Source organism: Felis catus, chromosome D4, assembly GCF_018350175.1.
Source record: "Felis catus isolate Fca126 chromosome D4, F.catus_Fca126_mat1.0, whole genome shotgun sequence".
Taxonomy (NCBI): domain Eukaryota; kingdom Metazoa; phylum Chordata; class Mammalia; order Carnivora; family Felidae; genus Felis; species Felis catus.
In genome coordinates this window covers 61,272,456-61,296,617 of record NC_058380.1, presented here as the reverse complement: position 1 = coordinate 61,296,617, position 24,162 = coordinate 61,272,456, and the positions used below count along the sequence as shown (strand labels likewise).

Genomic DNA, 24,162 nt, shown 5'->3' with positions numbered 1-24,162 from the left:
AGAGGCCCTCTGGTCTCATCATCTTCCAACCAGTGGGTTTCTGGTGGCCACACCCAAGGGCAGTCACAGGAGGATGGTGTCCCCATACCAGGGGACACCTAGGAAAGGTGCAGAGGTGAGCACAGGGCTTCCCTGCCATGCCTCCAATCCCACCTGTCTCCACTTCTCTTTCCTTAAAAAAATACATAGAGAACTGTCTGGAATGATGGCTGTTTCTGAATGGTGGGACTGGGGGCTTTGGTGCCCTTACGTCTATATTTCTCTAAGTGCCAGAACATTTTTTATGACGAACACGCTATCATTTTTATGAAGACAAGAATGTTTCAACAATCAAATGTTAAAAGGGTGAGTCTGTGGATGGTTGTAGTTTTGGTAAAGTTACAGCCATGTCCCGTTTCCTTCTCCATTCTTTTTATTTATCGTCCAAATGTTCTAATAAAACAGATTACTTTAGAATTTATAAAATATTATTTTAAAAATCCTTCAGCCGCTGCCCTAGCTTCTCCCCTTCACGGCTGAGCTTTTGGTAGGGTTACCTACACACGCTTCTCTTTCCTCACCTCACCTCCCATTTATTCCTCAAGCAGAGGGAATCTCGTCGGCACCCCCTCACGCTCCAGAAATGCTTTTCTCTGGCTTCTAAATTTGGAGAACACCATTTAGTTCTTTTGATGGACCTCCTGGAAGCATGTGACGCGGCTGGCTTCTACCTTGTTTGGCATTCTTTCTTGCTCTCTGGCTACGGCTTCTATTTGTTCTCACGTTTCTTCCATCAGTTCCTTTTGCTTCTGCTCCTCACAGTCCAAACTCTTCTCAGGGTGCAGATTCTCTTTTGGGAATCCTAGCGCCCTCCGTCACCATTGCCAGGGCTCGGTTGAAGACTCCCAGATCTGTATCTCCAGATAAGGCCCCTTATCTGCCTCCCTCCGGGTGGCCTCCACTCAGGGCTCCCACAGGTGCCCGCACTCAGTGGGCCCCGGATGAGGTCCTGCCTGACAAGTAGCAGCACTGCAGGAAACCCATTTCTGGTGGCTGCCGAGCCCGTGGCTTGTTTTTCGAAAATGTCCCCACAACGCTTGCTAAAAAGAGTGGCCTTAGGTCAATCTCCTTCTCTTGGCTGCTGTTGATCTGGCTGGGAGTGGGCAATTAGCCCAAGGGGACCCATGTAGACTACCTCTCCCCAGACTCTGAATGGGGTGAGGTAGCACTGGGCTCTGCAGCTGCAAGATCACATGGAGCGGAGGCCAGGATCAGCGCCATGGCAACCCAAAGTGGTGTGTGCAAGCTTTGTGGATGTAACCTACATCTGCGCGTTGGGGTGGGGGCGGAAGGGAGGCGGGAAGAAAGACCCTTGCAGGAGCTGGTCTGTAGAGGGAGAGGAGCAGACTAACAGCAGGGACAAGAGTCCACAGACCCAGTTGTACTTCCTGGAATTGAGTGCCAGGAGGTTCCTGCAATTATCTGAACAAAATCTTCACGTAAGCTAGTGAAGGAAAAGGGTCAGAATTTTAATTCCGGTAACAAAATGATCCTTGGGAAGGAAACCAGCACCACTCAATTACCCAAGCAGAAACCTGGGCATCATTCCTGATTTCCCTCATCCTTGCTGCCCCGTTTCCATACCAGTGACCTAATCTGTCACTCTCCTATCTCCTTACTTTCTCTCCAATCTTCCTACTTTTCTACGTGTTCACTGCTGTGATCCTGGTTCAGATAAAACAACAGCCACCTAACTGTCTTTGGGTCCCTGGTCCTGTTCCCTCCAACTCATTTGTACACTGTAACCAAGATAATTTCTCAAATGCCAATCTTATAGACCCTTTTCTTGTTTAAGACCCTTCAGTGGCTGCCCAGTGCCCACTGGAAAAAGTCAGAGTCCTTAGCTAGGATTACCAGCTCTCGATGACAAGTCTCTGCCTTCTGTAGACTCACCTTCTCCCTTCTCTACCTTGAGCTCTGCCTCTTCGGCCAGACTGACATACTTAAAACTACACAAAAGCACACTTCTCTCTCTTGCCTCCCTCTGTTCCAAATCCCCTCTGCCTCAAATGCCCGCTCTCTACCCCCCCACCTGGGTCCCTCCTTCTCTCAGCTCTCCTTTAGGCCTTAGTGTAGAGGTCACCCCCTCTAAAGATGCCAGAATTCTTTGATGTTCCTCACACCCCCAGCCCCCTTTGTTGGCCTTGCCCCAATGACTTACCACACTACTGTAACTACCTGTTTTTTTGTTTGCCCCTCTCTCTAGTCTAGATGCACCTTGAGGGTGGGAACTGCGTACCACGCACGGGGCCTAGCACACAGTAGACACATAGCTCAACATCTGCAGGATAAATGCATGAATTATACTTACTGCAGGCCTCTGGTAATTGACACTTGACAGAGACATCAGTGGAGGCTGTGGCTGATGGGGCTGTTATGGGAAAGACGAAAACAAACAGTCCTGAATATGCATTCAAACTGTTCTTCAGAGTACACGGAGGTTCAAGAGTGATGTCTCTTGAATAGATACTTTAAATAGCTTGCCATTGTTTTGGGGGCCGCTCTTAATTGCCAAGAGTTTCATGTCCCCACGCAGAAATGATCCTCAGAAAGGGAGGGGATATTCTCAAATCTTTTACAGAGAACACTGAACCAAGGAAGAGGAAGACCCATGTTTCATAGTCAACACATTCACTTAATAGAACAGTCAACTCTTCAGAGCCTCGGTTTCCTCAGCTGCAGAATGGGGATGACAAGGCCTGCCTCAAAGGGTTGTTGTGGGGCTGAAAAAGGGACAATGGAAGCTGCCAACGTTCCCAGGCAAAGAAATCTCAGAGTGCAAAAACTAAAGGGCTCTTCTAGATTGCTTATGCCGGCCATCATTTCACGGGTACATAAACTGAGGCTGAGAGTGGGCAAGCCTCTTGCCCAAGAGGATTCAGCTATGATGTGGAAACAGCAGCTCTCCTGCCTCTGGGTCCAGTTCTTCCTCTGCTCTACTAACGAGAACATTCTGTTGGCACTTGGCAATCTCTGGGCTTCCACCAGATACTAAACCATGCAGAGCTGGCTGGCCAGAGCTTGGAGAGCTTGGTTCTGGACAGCAAGGGGGACTCAGAAGCTGCTGCTGCTGAGGGAGGGAGCGAGAAGTCAGGCAGGGCAACCACTCACATTGCTGGAGAGCGCAGGAGGCGGCAGGCTGTCCTCGGGAATGGGGATCAGTTCTCCCAGCTTAAGGAAAACAGGACATTGAAAATGAGACATCAGCTAGAAACTGTTGGGCTATTTTCAAAACAGAAAAATGGTGCTTCCAGGGGTCGATTGTTGTTTTTAAGAGGGGATTTGGAGGCATTTTGTTAAGAGAAGCTTAAAAATTACCTGCAATTTCTTCCACCCATCTCGGACACGAATAAAGAAGTCCGTGCTGTCCCTCAGGTAGATGAACGTCCCTTCGATAACCAAATGTGCTTTCTGCAGCATATCATCCATGCTGCTAAATGCCGTAACCTGTCAGGAAATTTTAAATTCCAGACAATGCAGTCACCATTAGAGCGGTGGTACCATCTGAAAAATCGGCCTTTGCAAATGCAAACAGGCGCCATCCCCGAGAGCCAATGAAAAGGCTCACTGTGCCTTAGAGAGACATGTACCTTGGTTAATAACCAAATGATATTCTTTTCGAGGAAACGAAAACATGAGCTGGCTTAGAACATAAATCGAAACTGTAATAAATAAATGAGAACAGAAAGATAATATTCCGTGAGCGCAAAGACATTAAAAAGCTGTAAACAGAGTTATCTTTGTGGAGTCTTGGCATTAGCGAAGTCGCGGGTGAGCTCTGCGAAAAGCACACTTCCTTTGTGTGAGCCGCTTAGCAGCACTGACGTTAATTGCGTTTACCTCATGCTACTCCTTAAAGAGTTTCAAGTTTGTTTTCATTTGGAATAAGAAAGGCAAGCCAATGAGCGATGCCAGTTAAGTTTTGAATCCGTTTTGCCCAGCTGGGTAGTTGTAACATTAAATACATGATAGAAAATCACGGTCCGCAATTTGTCTAGGAAATGGCCGAAGATTCGACATCCAACTTGGCAAATCCAGGAGCAGACATAGAAGCTGCAGAAATCTATCGAAAAGCATCAAGTCTTAAAGAAATTACCAGTCCAAGAGAGCTTTTACTTTTCGTTTCAACTGAGAAAGATTATAAAATATTAATTTTCACCTAGCCTTGAAAATAATGACTTTGTGCAGCAAGATGGCTCAGAAATCCCCCAAAGGCGCCAGATATCAAAATTCCGTCGTCTGCCGGACGGTTTTTTCATCTGGCAGCCAAATTTTCCAGTTAAATCCAGCCAAGATCCAAGAGCATTCCCAGGACTCCTGACATCCTTGTGAGGTATTTGTCCCTCTTCCTGTGCATCATAATAGGGTCTGAGTGCTACCTCCCCCCTGCGCCAGTGGTGTGTAGGGTGATGAATGTGCAAGAGCCATCCTCTGGCAGGAGAGAGAAGGCTGAATTGCCCAGGGCCAATCTGACCAGCACAGGACCTGCTGCCATATTGTTTCTACTCTCGTGCTTATGTTTTTTGATGTAATACAATCAGTTCCTGTTACAGTCTAGTGAATTAAGGATCAGGAGCGTGGAACCAAAATCATCAATGGTGTTGTAGTCTGTATCTTTTTACTTAATAAGTCACCTACAGAGGTAATACATGCCCTCCGAATGTGGAGTTGTACCGATTCTATTGCCATGGAGGCCTAATTCTTACCTAAAAAGCGTGCCGGTCCCTAAACGCTACAGCTGAAGTTCTAAGTAAATCCACCCAGAGCAGAAGAGAGAATACACACTGATAATAACACTGACCAGGTTTCTGGATCCGGGAAGCCCTGGCTGTCCTGGAGGGCCGGGTGGGCCTGGAAGGGCCACAGCTAAGACAAAGCAGAAAAGACAAGTTACAAAAAAAGCACGCTCTCTGAAAAGTGTCTCAGATGTCTGCTGGTCACTGAGGGGAGTGTTCACCACCTTATTCGGAGCTCTGCACTTTGCAACTGCATCTTGTAGGGGGCTGTGGGCCCAGCCTGGGACTCTGCCACATTGGCAGGTTTGGGAAAGATCTGGGGTTCTTGACTGTAGCCTTGCAGGAAGCCACGCTAGGACTTCTGGGTTTTGTAAGTGAATAAATTATTGGTGCTTCTGTTGTTTATATAGGTCAGCCTGTGCTGAGTTTCCAAATATGTCCTGACTCACGCAAGTTACTTCACCCTAGAGACAAGCCAGTAACTGCTACACAGAGGCCAGCAGGCTCAGAAAGAGGAAGAAAGGTGCTGGGGCTTCAGGAGGACGGGGTAGTGCAGCGACAGTTTCGTCACCTGTGAAATGTAAACAAGCGTTTCTCCTTCACTGGCCTGAGGTGAGAACCGAGAAAAGATACACACTACATAGCACCCAACCAGGGGCTCTCAGCGTTTGAAGAGTCAGTGCCCTCTTCCCCTAGAACAATGCACATGGCTGTGCTCTCCTTCTACCTCTGTAACCTCCCCAAATCTGCAAAGCTCTTGGCAGTGAAGGATGTTTTCACAAGTCCCAGTAAAATTACTGTACGAGATTTTCCAAGTCACGTAAACAGGTCTGCAGTTCCGGCACAGGACCTGAAAATCACGACATAGGTGGTGAACGTCTAGTGAGGGGAGGGTCAGAGGACTTGGATTTGGACCCCAGCCTCGTCTCCCACTAGGATTTGTGACCTCGAGCAAGTCTCTAACCTCTCTGAGCCTCAGTGTCTTCATCCATGAAATGAGTTTTATAGTAATATCCATTTCCTCTCCCTCCCGGGGTTGCTGTGAAGATTAAATGGGATAATTGGTATGAGAGCATTTTGTAAACTGTGGGTTGTGGGCATTACGTTGAGGGGCAATCCTTCAGCGGAGCGAGGAGCCGTGGGCAGCATCCCATACAGAGCTGCTATGAACAACCGATTCTCCACGTCCTGTAATATCCTTCCCCCTCCTGCAACTCCTGCTCATCCTTCAAGGTTATGTTGGCACCTGTGGTTTTATCTGCCTAGCACCTTCCTTTTTTGTGGGACTAGTATCCTCACCCTCTCTTAAGATCTTCCCCATCCCCTCTACCACCATTTGGATTCAGGAGGCACTGCCTCGTTGTTATGTGACCGCACCTTCTGGCCACAGGTGACTGGCCCAAGGTTGGGTATCTGGGCCAGGATGGGTTAGACAGAATTCGATCCTACGTCCTCCACCCCGGGACCTCACAAACTAACACCAAGAAGGAAGGCCAAGATTTCTAGCTGATTGTGGAAGCTCTGAGTTGTCAGTAACCATATTTCCCTTCATGCAGAGGATGTGGTCTGTGGTGAAGAAGCATGAAGCTAGCATACAGAGAGAAGCCATGACAAGAGATGGCCAGAGAATCCTCACAGGGGTTGAGTCCCCGGTTCCGGCTGTGCCTGAGGTCCCGCTGCATGCCGGCCCCTCCGATAAGTTAATGATTCACCTCCTTCACGTCCAATAAATCTCCCTTTTGCTTAAGCTAGTTGGAGTTACATTTCCTTTTTTTTTTTTTTAATTTTAATGTTTTATTTGTTTTTGAGAGAGAGACAGAGACAGAGAGCAAGCAGGGGAGGGGCAGAGAGAGAGAGAGGGAGACACAGAATCCAAAGCAGGCTCCAGGCTCCCAGCTGTCAGCACAGGGCCTGATGCAGGGCTCGAACTCATGAACCCTGAGATCATGACCTGAGCCGAAGTTGGATGCTTAACTGACTGAGCCACCCAAATGGCCCCCACCCATTTTTATTTGAGGAAGTGAGGTAGCTATGGGTAAGGAGAGTTTTTATAGAGTTAGAATCAGTGCTGGTCGTCAAGTCCCTTAAGGGCCAAGCATTGACAAAGCAGTCAAGGAGTTTCCACCCACACATGAAAAGACGTTCCACACCATTAGACCTCAGGGAAAGGCACCGCAGGATATCACTGCACCTGAATGAGTGATGGCTGGAATAAACAATATAGGACAATAATAAGTGTTGGTGAAAATGAGGAAAGCCTCGAAGCTTTGTGCACTGCCAGTGGGAACGCAAAAATGGCACAGCCACTTTGGAAAGCAGGTTAGCAGTTCCTCAAACAGTGAAATAGAGTGAACATACATTCTTCCACCCAGCAATTCCACTCCTGGGTAAACGCCCAGGAGAGCTGCAAACATATGTCCACACAAAGACTTGTGCATGAATGTTTACAGCAGCGTTATTCTTTTTTTTTTTTTTAATTTTTAAGTTTATTTATTTATTTTTGAGAGGGAGAGAATGGGGGAGGGGTAGAGAGAGAGGGAGAGAGGAGCCTGATGCGGGGCTCGGACTCACAAACCATGAGATTATGACCTGAGCCGAAACCAATAGTCAGACACTTAACCAACTGAGCCACCCAGGCATCCCTACAGTGTTATTATTAATAGCCAACAAGTGGAAACGACCCAAATGTCCACCAACTGATGAATGGATAAACAAAACGTACTATGTCCACACAGTGGAAGATTATTAAGTCATAACAAGGAACGAAGTACTGACACATAATACATCATGGAGGATGCTGAGTGGAAGAAGCCAGACACAAAAGGCCACACATTGTTATTATCCCATTGATAGGACATGTCTAGAGTAGGCAAATCCTGAGAGATAAAAAGTGAATCTTCAGGTGCCCAGGTCTGCGGGGAGGAGAGAATGAGGACTGAATGCTAGTTGGTGCAGGGTGTCTTTCTGGGGTGATGAAAATGTTCTGGAATTAGAGACAGGTGATGGCTGCATAACCTTGTGAATACATTAAAAACCACTGAAGCGTACACTTTAAATGGGTGAATTTTATGGCATGTGAATTACACATCAATTTTTTAAAAAAAGGAAAGAAAGAAAGCTCCAACCTGGAAATAGCTCTCTGTCATACAGTGTGGCTCTGACATGCCTGCCCGATGTGGTGACCCTGAGCTCAACAGCAGGGATGGCATTCACAGTACTAACCTGCTCCGAGGATAGCTGGTGGTCCTGGTGGCCCTGGGGGGCCCGGTGGCCCAGGTGAACCAGGTCTTCCAAAGCCAGGAGGCCCAGGCAGGCCAGGAGCACCAGGGGGTCCCTGGGGCCCGACGACAGTCTCCCCTTTCTGCCCCTGTCAAGGCAAGAGCATAGTAACAGAAGAGAGAAAGCAACTGTAAGTCCCAGTAATCACTGTAAGTCCCAGCTCTTCTTTGTGTGAGGATGTTTGTAAAAAGTCAATAAATACGAGCTATTGTTATCATTATCCTCCAATCCAGGCACAACTCAGGTGTAAGACCTAAAGAACAGCAACCCAGTCATTATGTTCAATGTCACTGCATACAACCCCAGAGAGCCCTGGAGTCTGGAGGGCCCAGACTTTGCATTTCACAGATTAAGAAACCCAGGCGCAGAGAGGGGATAGGGCTTGTCCAAAGTGTCAAAGCAAATTAGCAGCAGAGGTAGAAGTAGAATCCTGGTCTCCTGGCTTTGCTGGAGTCTGCCCTCATGGTGAGCTCTGCCCAGGACCAGGGCTTGCTTCTGGTTCCTGAGGGTCATGATCTGGTCATAATCTCACTGGAGACATAACTTGAATTTCTCTTGTGAGCTGGAGAAACCTGGCATCCTAAGAAGACCAAGCCTATCTAGGGGCTCCTTCTTTCGTGAGATTTCAGAAGAATCAAATAGCCCCTCTAAAAATATCTCCCTCACCTTCCATTCTGCCTTTATTATCTGATATGTTCACCATTAGTTAGTAACTCCTTGGGTTGAGCAAATTTTCCACCATTGACATGAATAAGGCAGTGTGGTTAATGACCTGGAAGTTACCTGAACGCATATGGCCATGGCCAGCTCCCTTTCCTCCATGGTCCTCAGCCAACATCCCTATTGGTAAGTAAATACGAGGGAGAGAGGCCGATGCCCAACTCGTACCTCCAGCTTGTGGTGCTGTGACAGACCCTTGACTCTCCAACTGCCTAGTCCCACTGGGGGGCGTCAGGGAAGGCTGTGACTCACTGAGGAAAATGGCGAGGAAAAATCACTACTTACAACCAGGCCGGGACTTCCTGGTAGTCCTGGAGGCCCTGACACAAAGAAGTCACCATGAGAGTCTCCTTTTTCTCCTTTGATCCCCCTGTCTCCATTCTCCCCCTGCAAGCAGAGAACATTCAATAAGAGTAAGGCGAACCAGTGCATACCGTGAGCCCGAGAACTTGGAAACACAGGCCAAATGTCTGGTAGAGAGATACTCACCTTCAAACTGTTTAGAAGGTATCTCAGGTAAGTCGGGTCCACAGGAGGACCTGAAAAAGAAGTGCTGTGTAAAATTCACCACCGTAATCTCAGAAATTCAAAAATAAACTCTCCAACTTGGCATCCATCATTATTCCCCAGTGGAAGTGCCCCCACATTGGTTTAGCTAACAGAGTGGGCACTGGCCTTGGAGGCAGAAACGAGTCCTTGGCTGGGCCCCACAACCCAGACACTGTGGGATCCTGAGCATGTCACTGGCCCTCTTTGGGCCTTGCTTTGCACAGGAACTTCTGGTCTCTTTTGACAGTGTTCCATCTTGGACCCACGACTGGGTCTCTCTAGAACTCCATGGAGCTTGTGGTCAGGGTGATAATATGATCCGTCTTACTTTCTAGCTCAGTTGGATTTCTCAGGAACAGAAATCAAAGGCAAGATCCAGAACAAGAGATAAAATACCTGGTGGTCCCTGGGCCCCCTGGTCGCCTTTTTCTCCTTTTGAGCCGGGAAGACCCCAGGATCCTTTTTCTCCTTTAACACCTGCCATCAAATACACACATATTTTATATATATAAAAAAAATACTGCGGAAAATCACCTTCATTCTATATAAAACGTTTCTGTGACAAGTTTTCAAATTGAGCCCTTTTAGCAAAGTCCACTCAATAAACAAAGGCCTATTGAGGGTATAAAATCGTTTGCTAAATTATGGGGAGGGCAGAGGTAGATACATCAGATGCAATTCCTGACCTTCAAAAGCTCGGTCTCTGTGGGAAGATGGACACGGTGAAGGGTAATGTGAAGCAGGAGGCAGTAAGTGCTGTCTCTAAGGTGCCAGCAATGCACAGTGGGGGCCCAGCAGAAGCTACAGTTAACTCTGTCTCAGACAGCTTCGTGCACACAGCCTGAGGGCTCAACACCCAGTCAGGCCTCCAGTCCCATCTCATCTGTGTGTGTGTGTGTGTGTGTGTGTGGCATGGTGGGATAGGGGAGGAGGGGAACCTTCCAGGTTCCCTCAGAGGACCATAAGGGTGCGAAGTATTCCATGCACAAAGTTGGAAGGATGCCAACTGTGTACCCCACCGCCACCCCTCAGGATTTGTGAGAAGCACTCTCTCTCTCTCTCCAACTCTTTTATAGTGGGGGAGAGGCACGGAGGGAGCCTTCCAGAAGTTCAACATTGGGAAAGGGAAGCAATCCCCTTTCCCCACTTTGATGGGTGGGGTAGACACTAGATCTCCGAATTCCCAGTTCCCAAGAGATGTGACAGATCGACCCAGCAGTGCTCTCGGGCCGAGAGATGGGGTTTGGGTGCTCAGGCTTCCCGGCACGGGAGGAGTGTGAGTACCAGAGGCCCAACGCCACCAGCTGGGGGTCCCCTGGGAGATGCAATCACAGGGCCAGGGCAGCAGCGCCTCCACCCTCCCTGGTGAGATCACAGGAGTGGTGAAGCCCAGAGAAGGGGATGGTGAGCTCGATCACCACCACCGATGTGGCTGCTTATCTCACGAAGCGGGAGTAACAACCACCAGTAAGTAGCAGGACACAGGCTCACCAGGGGCTGTCCTGTCCAGAAAGGTCTCTTCCCTCCCCTGTCTCCCAGAGTGGCCCCGTGGGGATGGGGGAAACACCAGGGATCTGAGACAGCAAATCCAGCTCTACCCTGCCTCCCCAAGGTCCCCCTTGCACCAGGGGCAGGGGGAGCCTTGAACTGGATCTGAGCATGGAGGGTGGAAACAGTCTGGACCTTATAACCAAAACCAACAGAAAACCCATGGGGCCAGATATCATCAGGAAGACCACAGCCTGGCGGGCCATGGACAACAGAGCAGAGCCAGAGGTCAGTATTGGGGAAAAAATGACTTTTCCCTGTTTAAACTGCAAGTGCTCAGACCTCTCAGTCTGAGGGACACACAGAGGGAGAGAGAGTGTGGGGACAGGGGACCAGAGCGACTGCTCCCCTGCAGACTCCTGTCTCCTGGCCTATGCCCCTTGCTGACATTTACTAATCGGATACCTAGAGCCAGCGCCTCTCACACTTTCCTGTGCAGACACAGTAGGGGGCTTAAAGTGCAGCCTCTGATTCAGCAGGTCCGCAGTGGATCTTACACTTGATCTTAGCCCAAAGGCCCGAGAAGCGATTGAGACGCTGCATTTCTAACACGCCTCCAGGAGATGCTAATGCTGCTGGTCCAAAAACACTTTGAAGCAAAGGTCTTCTGAGCTCCCATAGCCCTTCCCTGTATTAGTTCTTGGTATATTACATTAGAATGATTTTTAAAATAGTTCTGTCTAAGGGAGTCTAAGGGCCCGGGTGGCAAGAATGGCGTAGGATTCATCTGCCCAGTGCACGGGATAGATTCACACACTATGGTCTCGGTGGATGCTTTATGAACAAATTAACAAATAAACAGCCAACCTGAGTACTTCCTGCTGGCTGGAAGTCCCAGCCACGATGTATAGAATATACAGATGTGTGACAAAACCGAAGAGAGGTGCCCAGTCCCACAGCGCTGGCTCAGCTACCCCTGATCCCACCACATGCAGCCAGATCTTCCCCACCATGAGTCTTAGGTCCAGCACTGGGAGTGGAGACCACCTTCTGCAGAGCTACAAGGGTCTGGAAAAGTCCCACAGAAACAGAAGGTGAAGAAGAGAAGCTGTACCATGAAAGGTGATGAGTTCTGAATTCCCAGGATGAGTGGTATCAACCTGGAGAGAGAGAAAGGCAAGGTCATAAGGTGCCAACCGTGTCCTGGTGTTTGCATCCACAGGCAGCTGCCACTGTCCCCTGTCCCGGGGGTGTGTGGTAGGAGGCACGATGTCACGGAGTCAGGCCTTTCTTTGGCTCTGGAACCCCCAGAATCCCAGGAGCCCTCATTGCACAGGCATCCCAGGCCTTCAACCGGGGCGGCCCATTATGCAGCCAGCGGGGGGAGGTGAGACCTACTGGTTGAACAACTGTGCGAAGGGAAAGCCCAAAGCTGCAAGACAACAAATCCCGACAGTGTTGATTTAGCCAACCCAGAGCGTTCTTGGCCTGCTTTCTTATCATTTAGGATTGATTCGTGTGAGAGGTCAAGCATCCCAGTGAGTGATGACCCAGGTGTGAGGCTACACAGCCATTAGCTTCGCTACGGTGTATAACCAAGAATGTGCATAATGAACAGGAGCTGATAACGGTAGTGGTAATGAATAAGGGGGGGTTATCATTTGGTTGGAAGGGCTATTCTAGACTCCCCATTAAGTGCTAGGGGTCTGACATCTAAGTTGTCCTAGATAATATTCCTTCCCAGTTCATTTCCAGATTCCTGCATTGTCTTTTCTATAGAACAGAGCCACTGGAGACCCTGCTTTTAATACCCAACTTCCCCTTTTCCCAGTTGATATGTGGAATCAAAATGATCCCTCTGGCACCAGGATCCTCCTACTTTTGGGTGGAGGGTCACAAGTTGCTCAGGGGTCACCCAGAGAAGATGGGGGGAACAGATGAGAATCCCCCAGAAAAGACATTTCAAAGTTAAGGATGTAGGCTGGAGTGGCCAGCTGGTATCCTGTGGCTATGCTGATAGGGTTCCTCCGGTCCCCATGTGGCTAGAAATCATGGTGGTGTCAGGAAGGGGCCGAAATTACAAGGCGGCTTATAGAATGATGGACGTGACAGAAAGCATTTGTTTTTCAAGTGTCCGTTTCAAGAGCTGATCAGGAAATGTCCATGCCCAAGCCCCATGGTGTCCAGCCAGGCAATGTGAAATCAAAAGCTCACCAAAAATGCTCTGAGCTCATCTTTGGTTTCTTTTCTGTAATCTCATGACCCCAAAGGTTGTGGCCACTGGAAAGGGTCCTAGCACAGGTCGTGGTAATTGCAGTACATTTTTAGAACACTCTCACATTTGCTAAGTGCTGTCCCATGACACCTGCAATCATGTTAGCAGAGAGGGGCTTTGGGCACAAACTCTCCAGGAATCTCGAGCAGACCCTTTGCCTCTCTGGGCTGCCGGTTTCTCCTTCTGTATGATAAGGAGGAGGAATGCAGTCATCTCTCAGGAGCGTCCCTCCAGCACTGACATTTTATGTTTCCCTTCAGGCGACCGGTGTAAACATGACCTGGCTTGATGTCGTCCTCACATAGACCAGCAGGCCCCCTGGACGTCTTAGTGGGTCATATCATCTGCATTCTATGCCAGAGTTCCCGGGCCCTGGGCTGCAGACTTGGGTGCCTCAAAGTTTCGACATGGACAGAACTCAGCCAAACTGCGTCATTTTAAAGCCTCTGACCCGAGTCTCAACACCACACCCAACAAGCATCAATTATGAACCCACTTCAAGGAACCTTTCTAAATTGTAATTTGCAAACTTCTGAGAACAGAGGCCACGCCCGTCTAGTTCACCCCTGCATCTCCAGGGCCTCGCACAGTACTTGGCTCTCAGTAAGTCCTCAATAAATACTTGTTGAACAAATGAGGAAATGGTCACGCACAGCTCTGTGACCAATGCCTGTGCACAGGGACAGGCCCACTCTCCCTGGTCTTCCCCAAAGAAATGGGCAAGACCTCAGGGACAGTGCCACTGCCTAGCTGGGGTGACCGGGCACGTGCCTGACCCCTTGGAGTCACAGTGCCTAGTGGTCAGGGGACCCGAGGGATGACCCCAGCTCCGTCAGTACTGAAAGCTTGGACAACTCTGTGAGCTTGTCCCAGTCCCAGTTTGCTTCCTCACTATAAAGTGGGAGGGAGAGTCCTTCCTCTCCTCTCAGAGTTGTATGCTGTTCAACATACCAGATGGGAAGGGACAGCACACATTCACTTACAGGTTTTAGCCAAAAGTTCCTAACGCAAAGAACACTGATTGGAATTGCTTTATTTTCCCATCTGTATTTTTAAGGGGGTTATTTTACTTCTTACTATTTGCTCCAAACGTGAAGCTAATGTGATTATAATAACAAAAGACATTGCTTTTTGATTGCATTAAAAGAAACACTCTGCCAGTGTGTGCACCTTTTAGAAGATCCAGTATGTGTCACCGCCATGGTCTGTTATCTGGGAGCTTCTAGCGACCTACTTAAGGGTCTATATGTAAGTGATAGGAGACATCAAAGAGAACACTGATGGACTGAAGGGGTTCAACACAAAGACGGATCATCTTCTCTGAGTCGCTTTCTATGCCAACATCTGCTCCTCAGGGCAGTGACTGTATACTACTTACCGGCGTTTTGCAGTGTGGCCGGACTGGTATTGGGAAGACAGCCTGCAGGAAGTGAGAACAAGAGAAGTGAGGCCATCAGGATGCCTGACTCCAGCTTAGGCCAGTCTGGGGCCTACTCCCCAGTAGCCCCTGAAGGTCTCCCTCCCCCGCCCTACGCAGCTTACTCCTTTGATGTTGATCACAGCTCCAGGGGGTCCAGGGGGCCCTGGAGGACCAGGTAAGCCAGGTGGGCCCTGAAGGGAGAAAAAGGCCATTCCTGAGTTGAGGTTATTGTGAGTGCAGGGCAGCTGCGGGATACTTCCTCCAGGAACGGGGAAAGAAGACCCTCTAAAGTCGCCTACTTCTCCCACAGGGAGGCCTGACACTTGGAAACAGCACGTCAACATCCATGACCCCATTGCATCTTTACGGCCACCCATGGAAGAGGCAGAGGAGCAAGCACTATCCCTGGTTTACGAATGGAGACAGAGGCCAAGAGAGGGGAAGTGACCTGCTCAAAGCCACACAGCTGGAACCTAGATTCTGCCTCCCAGAGAAGGGCTCAGCCAACACGGAGCCCACCACCTCTCTACCAGCACATCCCTGTTATGGAGGGGCAGGTGGCGTGGGGACCGGAGGGTCCCTCACCTGATACGGTACCTCAGAGAGTGCCTCATAAATGCAAAAATAAATGCAAAACTCTTGTTCACTAGCAGCATTCTTTTCTTTTCTTTTCTTTTCTTTTCTTTTCTTTTCTTTTCTTTTCTTTTCTTTTCTTTTCTTTTCTTTTCTTTAATGTTTATTTAGTTTGAGACAGGGAGTGTGTGAGTGGGAGAGGAGCAGAGAGAGAGAATCCCAAGCTTGCTCCACAGAGTGGCATTATTGTCAAAGCCAGGTCAGCGGCCTTAATGCTGTGCAATGTCTTTTCCTCCAAGCCCGGATCTCAAGCAGGACCTTGCAGCAGGACGGGTGAGGCTCTGACCACAGGTATGAGGAGTCTGGCCCGCTTGGAAGCTGCATGGATCCTCCTCAGTGAAGGCACGAGTGCCTGCTTTACCTAGTAGCCGCAGCGTGCTTGAGGAGTGTGAGCCAGTCCTCACTTGCCTGTCTGATTTCTGGACATGCAGAGCAGAGACAGGATGGTGCAAACAAAAGTAGACTTTGTAGAGAGTCTGGTACATAGTAGGTGCTCAAGAAACACTGGTGTCCTTATTGTAGACCCTGGACCCTGCTGATGCCCCCAGTGTCTGCCACCTTGTGAGGCTCTGCCTAAGTAGCTGACCTACCTTTGATATGCACTCACAAACATGTGCTGAGCCCCTAGAGGTGTGATATCCCTGGGACCGTGTACAGCGGGAAGATGGGGTATTACCCCAGGGTCAGGAGCCTGGGATGTGAGACCAGATTTCCTGAGCATACCCAGATCTCTCTCCCACCCTTCCTCTTGGGTCGGGACAAGGAAGCTTATGTTCCACTTAGGAGCTTTCAGTGGCAGAGACCCTCCTGAGAGTGGGCTGGAGGACAGGAATGGGCTGGAGGATCTTTGGAAGTGGCAATGGAGGAAGGAGACAAACATTCCTGAAGATTCTGTCTGCAAGCCCCACTCACTGGACCCGGTACTCTCTTAGCCGCCCCCACCCCCCACCCCCATGGACACTGGACTCAGGGCTCTGTCCCAGGTAGTGGGGGACTGGGGCACTGGTCATCTCACTCACCGGCATCATGACCCCTCGGTCTCCCTTGGCGCCCTTGAGGCCATTCAGTCCCGGACGACCCTGCAACCCACAGGAGATGCCTTAGTAAACCCACTGACCGCCAGCTGGCCCAGCCCACGCGTCCTCCCCTCACATCCAGTCTGAGGAACAGCGACACCTACGGGTCGTCCGGGGAGGCCAAACTCTCCTTTGTGTCCTGGTGGTCCTTTGGGCCCCTAGAGGCAAAACAAGTATCAGATTAGAAAAGAAGAGAAAAGTCAAGGGCCAGGGCAATGAGGGGCACTGGCCTGCCTTCATGGGCAGTGGTGAGGATGAATCACTGGGCAGGGAGGAGGGAGGACAACAGGCAATTATGAAGTATGCACCTGCCTGGAACCTTGACTCCCAACCTCTCTGCTCTCAGCTGGGACCACCGATTCAACCCCTTTGCACCCCATGGCCTCCTGCAGGATGTACCCCACCCAAGACTCTGGACCCCACCCTCTCAGTCAGGGCTAAGGAAGGAGCAAGAGGCAGTAGCTCAGGGCCACAGCCCCCTGGTAGCTGGGTACTGGGGTAGCTTAGAAGACGGACCTCTGCCCTAGGTCTTACGTCCCAGTCGGAATAACGCAGCCCTGCCTCGCCTCTCATGCTAGCCCAGCCTGAGAACCTGCTCCAGGATTTGGCTCCTGCCTTGCTCCCACCTGTCTCTCAGGACCAGAGTCTTGGCCTGGCACCTCAATTCTTCAGATGAGTCTTTGACCTGTGGACCCTTATTCATTCCAGTGCTGGCTTTCTATGTCTTCATGCTTCTAGAGCCACTGCCCTGTTCCACTCTCCTGCAGGAACCCTTATGCCTTCTGGCATCCAGGATATGTACAATGCACACTACCTCTTCCCAGAACACCCTCTGCCTCCAGCCTACACTTTCCTACTTCTGTAGCTGGGTCTGCCCCGTCCTCCCAGGGGAATGACTAGTTTAAGCCTGGGGTCTCCAAGTCCCTTCTTCCTGCTGACATTAACAAATATAGCCATGCCCTGGAAAATGGCAAATAAAGCTGAGTTAAAACAGGCTCTGTATGTAAAGTACCCAGCCCACAATAGTCCTAAAGATAGAAAAGCAAGAACAGAAGGAGTAACAGGGCACAGGCCACTTGGTGGTATGTTCTAGTGCAGAGCTCTTCTCAAACGTCAGTGTGCCCAGGCGCCACCTGGGATCTTGTCACAACGCAGACCTAGCAGGTCCAGGGTGCGGCCTAAGGCTCTGCATTTCTAACAAGCTCCCAGGTGATGCTGATGATGCTGATCCAGGAGCCACGAGTAACAAGGCTCTAGGGAGCTTGTAAAGGCGCTGTAAGCTATACCAGTCATGAGGGCCACAAGTAGCCCATATGACATCATCATGCGAAGGAGAAGAAGGTCTCCCATGCTGTCTGAGCTTGGCAAGCTGTGCACACACTGGGCTTTGGTAGGAACAAGTGACATGGCCATCTGAAGCGGCGTGCTGGCCACCATTGCTAACTCCTGGAATATTTCCATGGTACTGGATGCTGGTAAGTGATTCACCAGTGGTTAACACCATACTCCCCCAGTCTGTCTTAGCCCACGGTTTCTCCTCTGCAGGGCACCCATTCTGCCTGACTGAAGGGGCCAAAGGCCTCAGAAGGTCCTTTGAGGGATGCAACTTGGAGGTTATGGGCCATTCGTCAAGGACATGTGTCTGTGAGGTCCCTTCTCCTCAGGCCTGAGGTCCAGCTTCAACCAAACAAACCCCATGTACAAATCTCCAGGCCAAAATGCTTTAGAAGAAATGTTTACTGGGGGCAACGGGGAAATCCTGGATACGGACTCCAACAGGCTTGGCTCAAATCCCCAGTGTACCACTTACAAGCTGTGTGACAGCGGGCAAGCTACTCACTCTCTTTGACATCCGTTTCCTGGTCTATAAACTGGGAATTCTGATACCTCTTAGAGCAGTGAGTCTGACATGAGATGGTCTGTGTGAAGTATCAGTACAGCGTCTGACCCACAGTGGACATTTTACACCTGAATTTTCTTGTTGTTGTTCTTGGGGAGGACTCTATGACAGAGAGGTTTACAGTTCATTCTTGAGAGAACTGGGAGCTTAAAAACCATTCAGCAGCCCAAATGGGTTACCGATTCCTAGAGCAAGTAAGCCAAGAAGGGCCCTATCATATTATCTAGTACTAACTGGATACCTTTAACTGTACCTCTGCCTTCTGTAAGATGGGAAAACAGAAGCCCAGACAGAAATGGACTTGCCCAAGGCCTCATAGACACTAGGTCCAAGAAACAAGAGAGACTTTCTGGGGTTCCTCTGAGGGGTTCCTTGGGCAATGGCAATCTTCAGCTAGCAAGCATGTGGTATACCCGCGAGTGATCGGCACCAGTCGATTCTCCTCTCCTTCCTTGACACACAGCTAACCTACACTTCTGAGTTCTGGCCAGTGGAATGTGCTAAAAGTGATGTTCATCATCCTTCATGACCTCTTTCCCCTCCCCAGCCTCAGCCTGCGGAGCTGGAAGATGCCAGTGTGGCTTGGGAAACCACCGGACGGCAGAGTCCCAGGATAAAAGTATCCTGGGTCCCTGAATCACTGCTTGGGGGTAGATGCACACCTAGGAACAACGACCATGGGCTTGGCAAGAGTGAGAAGCTGCTTCTGTGCTAACCCACTGAGATTTTCACTGGACTACAATTAGCATACCCTAATCCACATACATTTGCCACACCCTTGCTATTTTCACAACTTGACAACTCAATCTAACGGAGCCAAAGTATAAGAAATGCTTCAAGCCTCCCAGTCCAGCCCCAGCTGAGAGATGGTCTGGCTTACCATTGGTCCGGGGGCTCCATGCACACCAGGTTCACCCTAAAGCAGGGAGATACGAACTCGTCATTCAGAGGAACACAGTCGGTGCCAGGAACAAACATGGGGCGTTGAAGCGGATGTGTGCCTTCAGGGTCTGGTGACATGATTACCTTTCTCCCCTGCAGCCGTTCCAGAGGAATGTCCCCGGTGAGTATGGCACCTGGCTCTCCCTTCTCTCCCTGCAATTCAGAGAACCTTTCAATGAAATCGGGTCTCTTCCTCACGGCCTCATCCAGAGGCTCCCTTGGGCCCGTGGTCCTGCAGCCCCGATCCCATACCTGCAGCCCCGCTGATCGGACATGACCTGTCCCTGGAGAACAAACTGCAGGGGCCTCCTACCTGAGTACTCGCTCTCTGGGTTACTCCCTCAACACACAAGTCCAGGTGGGCGTCCTGCAAGCCTCAAGGGCTCCCACACCGATGGATCTACATCCTCACCCCCCGACCCTCCAGGAACCAGCCTGACAAGGTCCTCCCCACCTCTTACTACACAGCACCCCTCTGAGAACCTCTGGCTCCTAATTTACTTGGCGGCTTGCCTCCCTAACAATCCTTATTCTCGTTAAAACGCCTACAATTGGGAAAGAGACAAAAGTATGAACACTAGAGGCCTCTCTCAACACAGAGGCCTCGTGTCTCCATGTGGAACTCTGTCCCCAGACTCCGGGATCTTGTGCAAACCTGAGCAGACAAAGCTATCTCAGATGCTGGGGAACTGGGGAGGTGGGTAGCCAGGTGGCCAATCTTGCCCTAGATCCCGTCCTCGGCAGAGCCATCTACTTATCCCAGGAGGCTTCCTAGAAGATATGTGTGCACAGAGAAGGCCAGGTGGAGGGACCTTCCATATCACTCTAACACTCTGGCTCCAAACTTCAGCGCTGGCCCCTGAGGTGCTAGGCTGGCCCACACTAAAGCCCCCCTTCAACGGGGCCAGAAGCAGCCGGGACAGCAGTGCCAAAGCAAGCAGAGCGGCCTCTTCCCTCCGTCCCCCTGAGCCCACACTTCATATTTGGATCTTACCACTGCACTGGCGAGGAAAGGCAGTCCTGAGCACGGCAGCAGTAAGAAGGACAAGCACAGAAGCATTAGAGGCAGAGCGAGAGAAAGTGCGTTTGCTGCGAGGGCTGGAGCAGAGCTGGCTCGGCGCCCATCCCAGTTTTCAAGGTGGTAGGAAATTAGCGGTGGCGACGGTACGTAGGTCCCTCTAAAAATAGTGTTTAAAGCAAGAGCCACTCTGGTTCGACCAGGCCTCCTCCCAAGCCACAGCGGCGGCTTGTCAAAGGCCCAAGGCAGCAAAAAGCATCCCAAGACATCACCCCACATGGTGCCAAATGCAGACCCCTTTGCCCAGCCTTTGAACTCCCTACGCCCTAAAATTATGGTCCAACAGACACTGGAGCCTCTGCTGGGGGGCCAGTGTGGAATGGTGGGGGGAGAACAAAAAGACAGAAGCTTAATGCTCCCTCCTTTTGGAGACATACCCACCCTCTGTGCCTCTCAAGGAAGGATCAGGGGTTTCTGCTATTGGCCTCGCATAGACCACCGTTACAGCAACGGCCATGCTTTCTGTTGGCTAACTGCATGTCTGTTCCCCATGTCTTACTTCTATATCCCTAGTGCCTACTATAGGAACCCGGCTGGCACATGCTTAGGAATGGATATAAGATGGATGAGTACACAAATGGATAGATGAATTCGTGACCCAATCCAGAGTCTTTGCAATCCGTGTATGGATGTTATTCTCCCTCTTATCTATAAAAACCAACCAGGAAGTTAATTCTAAGAGGCAAATACGGAAGGATAGAAAGGTCCGTTCCGTGTCTTGGGAGTTCCCAGGATATTCTTTGCATGCTAAATACTTATTCCAAAGATTTTGGACCAAGACTGCCATCCAAATGCAGAATGATGAACTTATAATTTCTAAATACTAGCATCTATTGTACTGATTAATTTTATGTTCCTTTATCCAATAAATGTCTTGGGTGCCATTTGTGCACCGGATCCTATGCTAAGTACTGGGACCATAGAGAAGAAACTGGCATGTGGCCCTGCCCTCAGGGAGCACACACTCTAATGGGGGTGCCCAACAGGTCGCTAGATAAAGCATGGCACATGGGACTATGATGAGAATCAATGTCCCCACCATGACCCACCTTCACCTTGGAGGGCCACTTAGATCATAAAAGTTAACAGCTGTGGAGTGGCTGCTACTAAATATGGAGTTTCTTTTTGGCACAAAAATGTGCAAGAATTGGGAAGTGGTGATGGCTGTACAACCTGGTGAATATACTAAAAATCACTGAACTCTACAATTTAAAGGAATGGATTTTGCGGCATGTGAATTATATCTCAGAAAACCTTTTTAAAGTTAAAAGCTACTTTCAGCCAATTTGAAATATTTAGCAAATTCTGCAGCATGATCCCACTAAATACCTGGGTCCCTCTTACCTGTTCTCCTTTTAGTCCTGGAAATCCAGGCACACCGGTGTCACCTTTTGGTCCACGAGGGCCCTGAAAGGAATCATCGGAGGGTATTTTGTTGTTTGTTAAGATTAAAATGCTTTAGGGGTGCCTGGGCGGCTCAGTCAGTTAAGTGTCTGACTCTTGGTTTCGGCTCAGGTCATCTCACGGTTCATGAGTTCAAGCCTTGCACCAGGCTCTGCACTGACAGCATGGAGCCTGCTTTGGATTCTCTCCCTCCCTCTCTCTCTGCCCCTCCCCAGCTCTCTCTCTTTCTCAAAATAAATAAATAAACTTAAAAAAAAAAAAAAGAGCTTCTTCTGCTGCTAGGAAGAAGTCACAACTAGCCATGATGTTTTCTTAATTTTAAGTGATGCAAGAATTGTGGTATGGTGGAAAGACGACAGCACTGAGCGCTAGGAGGCCTAGAGGCCCCTGCCTCTGAACTTTGGCTTCCTCTGAGGGGCCCTACTGAGACAGCCTCGTCCTGCTGCCCCTGCTTACCCCATGGCTCCTCCTGGCCACCCCGTGCCCTGCCTCCACCCACCGTTCATCGCCTGGGACTCCCGCTTCCCGTCTGGCTCCCCACCACATATGGGATGGGATCCAAACGTCCCAGACTGACACTCAAACCCATCCCAGCCAGCCTCAGCACCTCATCCCCTGCTCCCCATCACACACCCAGGTGAGCCTTTCCCCTTATCCTCTCTGCCCTGCCCACTGCCTCCGCGCTTCTGCCCACGCCCTTCCCGCTGCGGGAATGCCCAGCCACCCCTCTGCGGAGCCAAGTTCTGCACACCCGGCCAGAGGTGACCTCTTCTCAACTCCAACACTATATACCTGTGACAGTGACTCACAGCCAGATGTCTGCCCCAAAAAGGTGTTTCACACTTTACTGCCATGTAGCTTTTCACAAGTCCCTGTGCAGTCTTGTGGGTTAAAGGGGGAGTTACCCACTAGAGCAGTGGCTTTCAAATATTTGTTATTGTTACTTTTTAGCAATGAAACTCTTTTCATTCCTTTTTTTTTTTTCAAGTAAAGACTTGAATGAAAGCTCAATATATAAAATATGTCAGATGGAGCTTCTTTATTGCAGGTTGGTGGCCTGGAATCCCACTTTGTGGCCCCCTCTTTACTCCCTAAAGTGGCCCTGGGGGCTCCCGCGGGAACACAGCCCTACTCATATAGAAGAAAACGTGTTCTGGATCATGCCCCCGGTTCGGAGCAGCCAAGCCAGGGCCGGAGCTCAGAGGTCTGGCCTCTCCTCCTCTTAACAAAAGAGGTGTTCTCCATGACTGCCACTCTCTCTCCTGTTCCTGAGATCTAGTTCACGTATTGCCAGTGTCATGACAGGATATGCTCCTTTTGCAAAATGTTAAAAGTTCAGGGGCACCTGTGTGGCTCAGTCCATTAAGTGTTCGACTCCAGCTCAGGTCATGATCTCGCAGTTCATGGGCTGGAGCCCCAAGTCGGGCTCGTGCTGACAGCTCAGAGCCTGGAGCTTGGGTTCTGTGTCTCCCTCTCTCTCTGCCCCTCCCCTGCTTGCTCTCTCTCTCTCTCTCTCTCAAAAATAAACATTAAAAAAAATTAAAAAAACAAAATGTAAAAAGCTCAGAAAAACAGAAAGAAACAGAAAGAGAAATCACTTATATTCCATCATCGAGAACAAATTTCTGTCACAGTTTTGTTAAATCTCCTTCATTTGCCTGGAGGCAACGCATACGCTGTTGGCATTAGGACATTTCAGATCTGGAGTGTCTTGGAGAAATTGTGCAGATTTCACGCTGGAGCCTTGAGCGTAAGCACAAGCTCACACTTTTAGACAAAACTGATCACTTTCTATACAGAAATGCATATTCACCTTCCACGGTGGAAGCCACAATAGTGTGCACACAGACTATTAATTGTTGGGCTTCTAGTGTGTGATTGCTCCCCCTCATCCCCCACTGCTCCCATCCTCTCTCTTTAGGACACTGATCTGCAGGGACTGTATACTTGACTCATCCCCTCACATTCATAGGCAGCCAACCACTGGCTCTGGTTTCTGCTGGTACCAGGAGAGAGATTAAGACCCAACCTCCACAAGCTGTTCACAGTACAATCGAGAAAAAAAGACAAGGGTGTGAATAACTTATTAAGGGCAGAAAAGAATCACAGCAGAGGTGGAAATAAAGCCTATGGGACTCAAAGGAGGAAAGGATGGGGCACCTGGGTGGTTCAGTCAGTTAAGCGTCCTGACTCTTAGTTTCGACTCAGGTTCTGATCTCAAGGTTTCATGAGTTCAAGCCCTGCATCGGGCTCCACGCTGACAGTGCGGAGCCTGCTTGGGATTCTCTGTCTCCCTTTCTCTCTGCCCCTTTCCCACTCACGCTCTGTCTCTTTTAAATAAACTTTATTTTTTTTATTTTTTTTTTTTTTTATTTTTTTTAATGTTTATTTTTTTTTTAATTTTTTTTTCAACGTTTATTTATTTTTGGGACAGAGAGAGACAGAGCATGAACGGGGGAGGGTCAGAGAGAGAGGGAGACACAGAATCGGAAACAGGCTCCAGGCTCTGAGCCATCAGCCCAGAGCCCGACGCGGGGCTCGAACTCACAGACCGCGAGATCGTGACCTGGCTGAAGTCGGACGCTTAACCGACTGCACCACCCAGGCGCCCCTAAATAAACTT

General features: G+C 49.8%; 1 protein-coding gene across 3 annotated transcripts in view; it reads right to left on the bottom strand.

The window, feature by feature from the left end:
• COL15A1 (collagen type XV alpha 1 chain) overlaps positions 1 to 24,162 on the bottom strand; it is a 108,249-nt gene that overhangs the window by 5,107 nt on the left and 78,980 nt on the right. For all 3 annotated transcript variants that reach the window (XM_045043847.1, XM_045043848.1, XM_006939312.3), the window contains 16 exons: positions 21,480 to 21,542; positions 19,142 to 19,210; positions 18,996 to 19,031; positions 16,320 to 16,373; positions 16,159 to 16,218; positions 14,629 to 14,697; positions 14,465 to 14,506; positions 11,926 to 11,971; positions 9,720 to 9,800; positions 9,264 to 9,313; positions 9,060 to 9,161; positions 7,998 to 8,142; positions 4,841 to 4,905; positions 3,358 to 3,486; positions 3,151 to 3,210; positions 2,351 to 2,410 (listed from right to left, as the gene is read on the bottom strand). In XM_045043847.1, coding sequence (XP_044899782.1) covers positions 2,351 to 2,410; positions 3,151 to 3,210; positions 3,358 to 3,486; positions 4,841 to 4,905; positions 7,998 to 8,142; positions 9,060 to 9,161; positions 9,264 to 9,313; positions 9,720 to 9,800; positions 11,926 to 11,971; positions 14,465 to 14,506; positions 14,629 to 14,697; positions 16,159 to 16,218; positions 16,320 to 16,373; positions 18,996 to 19,031; positions 19,142 to 19,210; positions 21,480 to 21,542 — 1,131 coding nt within the window. The remainder of the gene's footprint in view (positions 1 to 2,350; positions 2,411 to 3,150; positions 3,211 to 3,357; positions 3,487 to 4,840; positions 4,906 to 7,997; positions 8,143 to 9,059; positions 9,162 to 9,263; positions 9,314 to 9,719; positions 9,801 to 11,925; positions 11,972 to 14,464; positions 14,507 to 14,628; positions 14,698 to 16,158; positions 16,219 to 16,319; positions 16,374 to 18,995; positions 19,032 to 19,141; positions 19,211 to 21,479; positions 21,543 to 24,162) is intronic.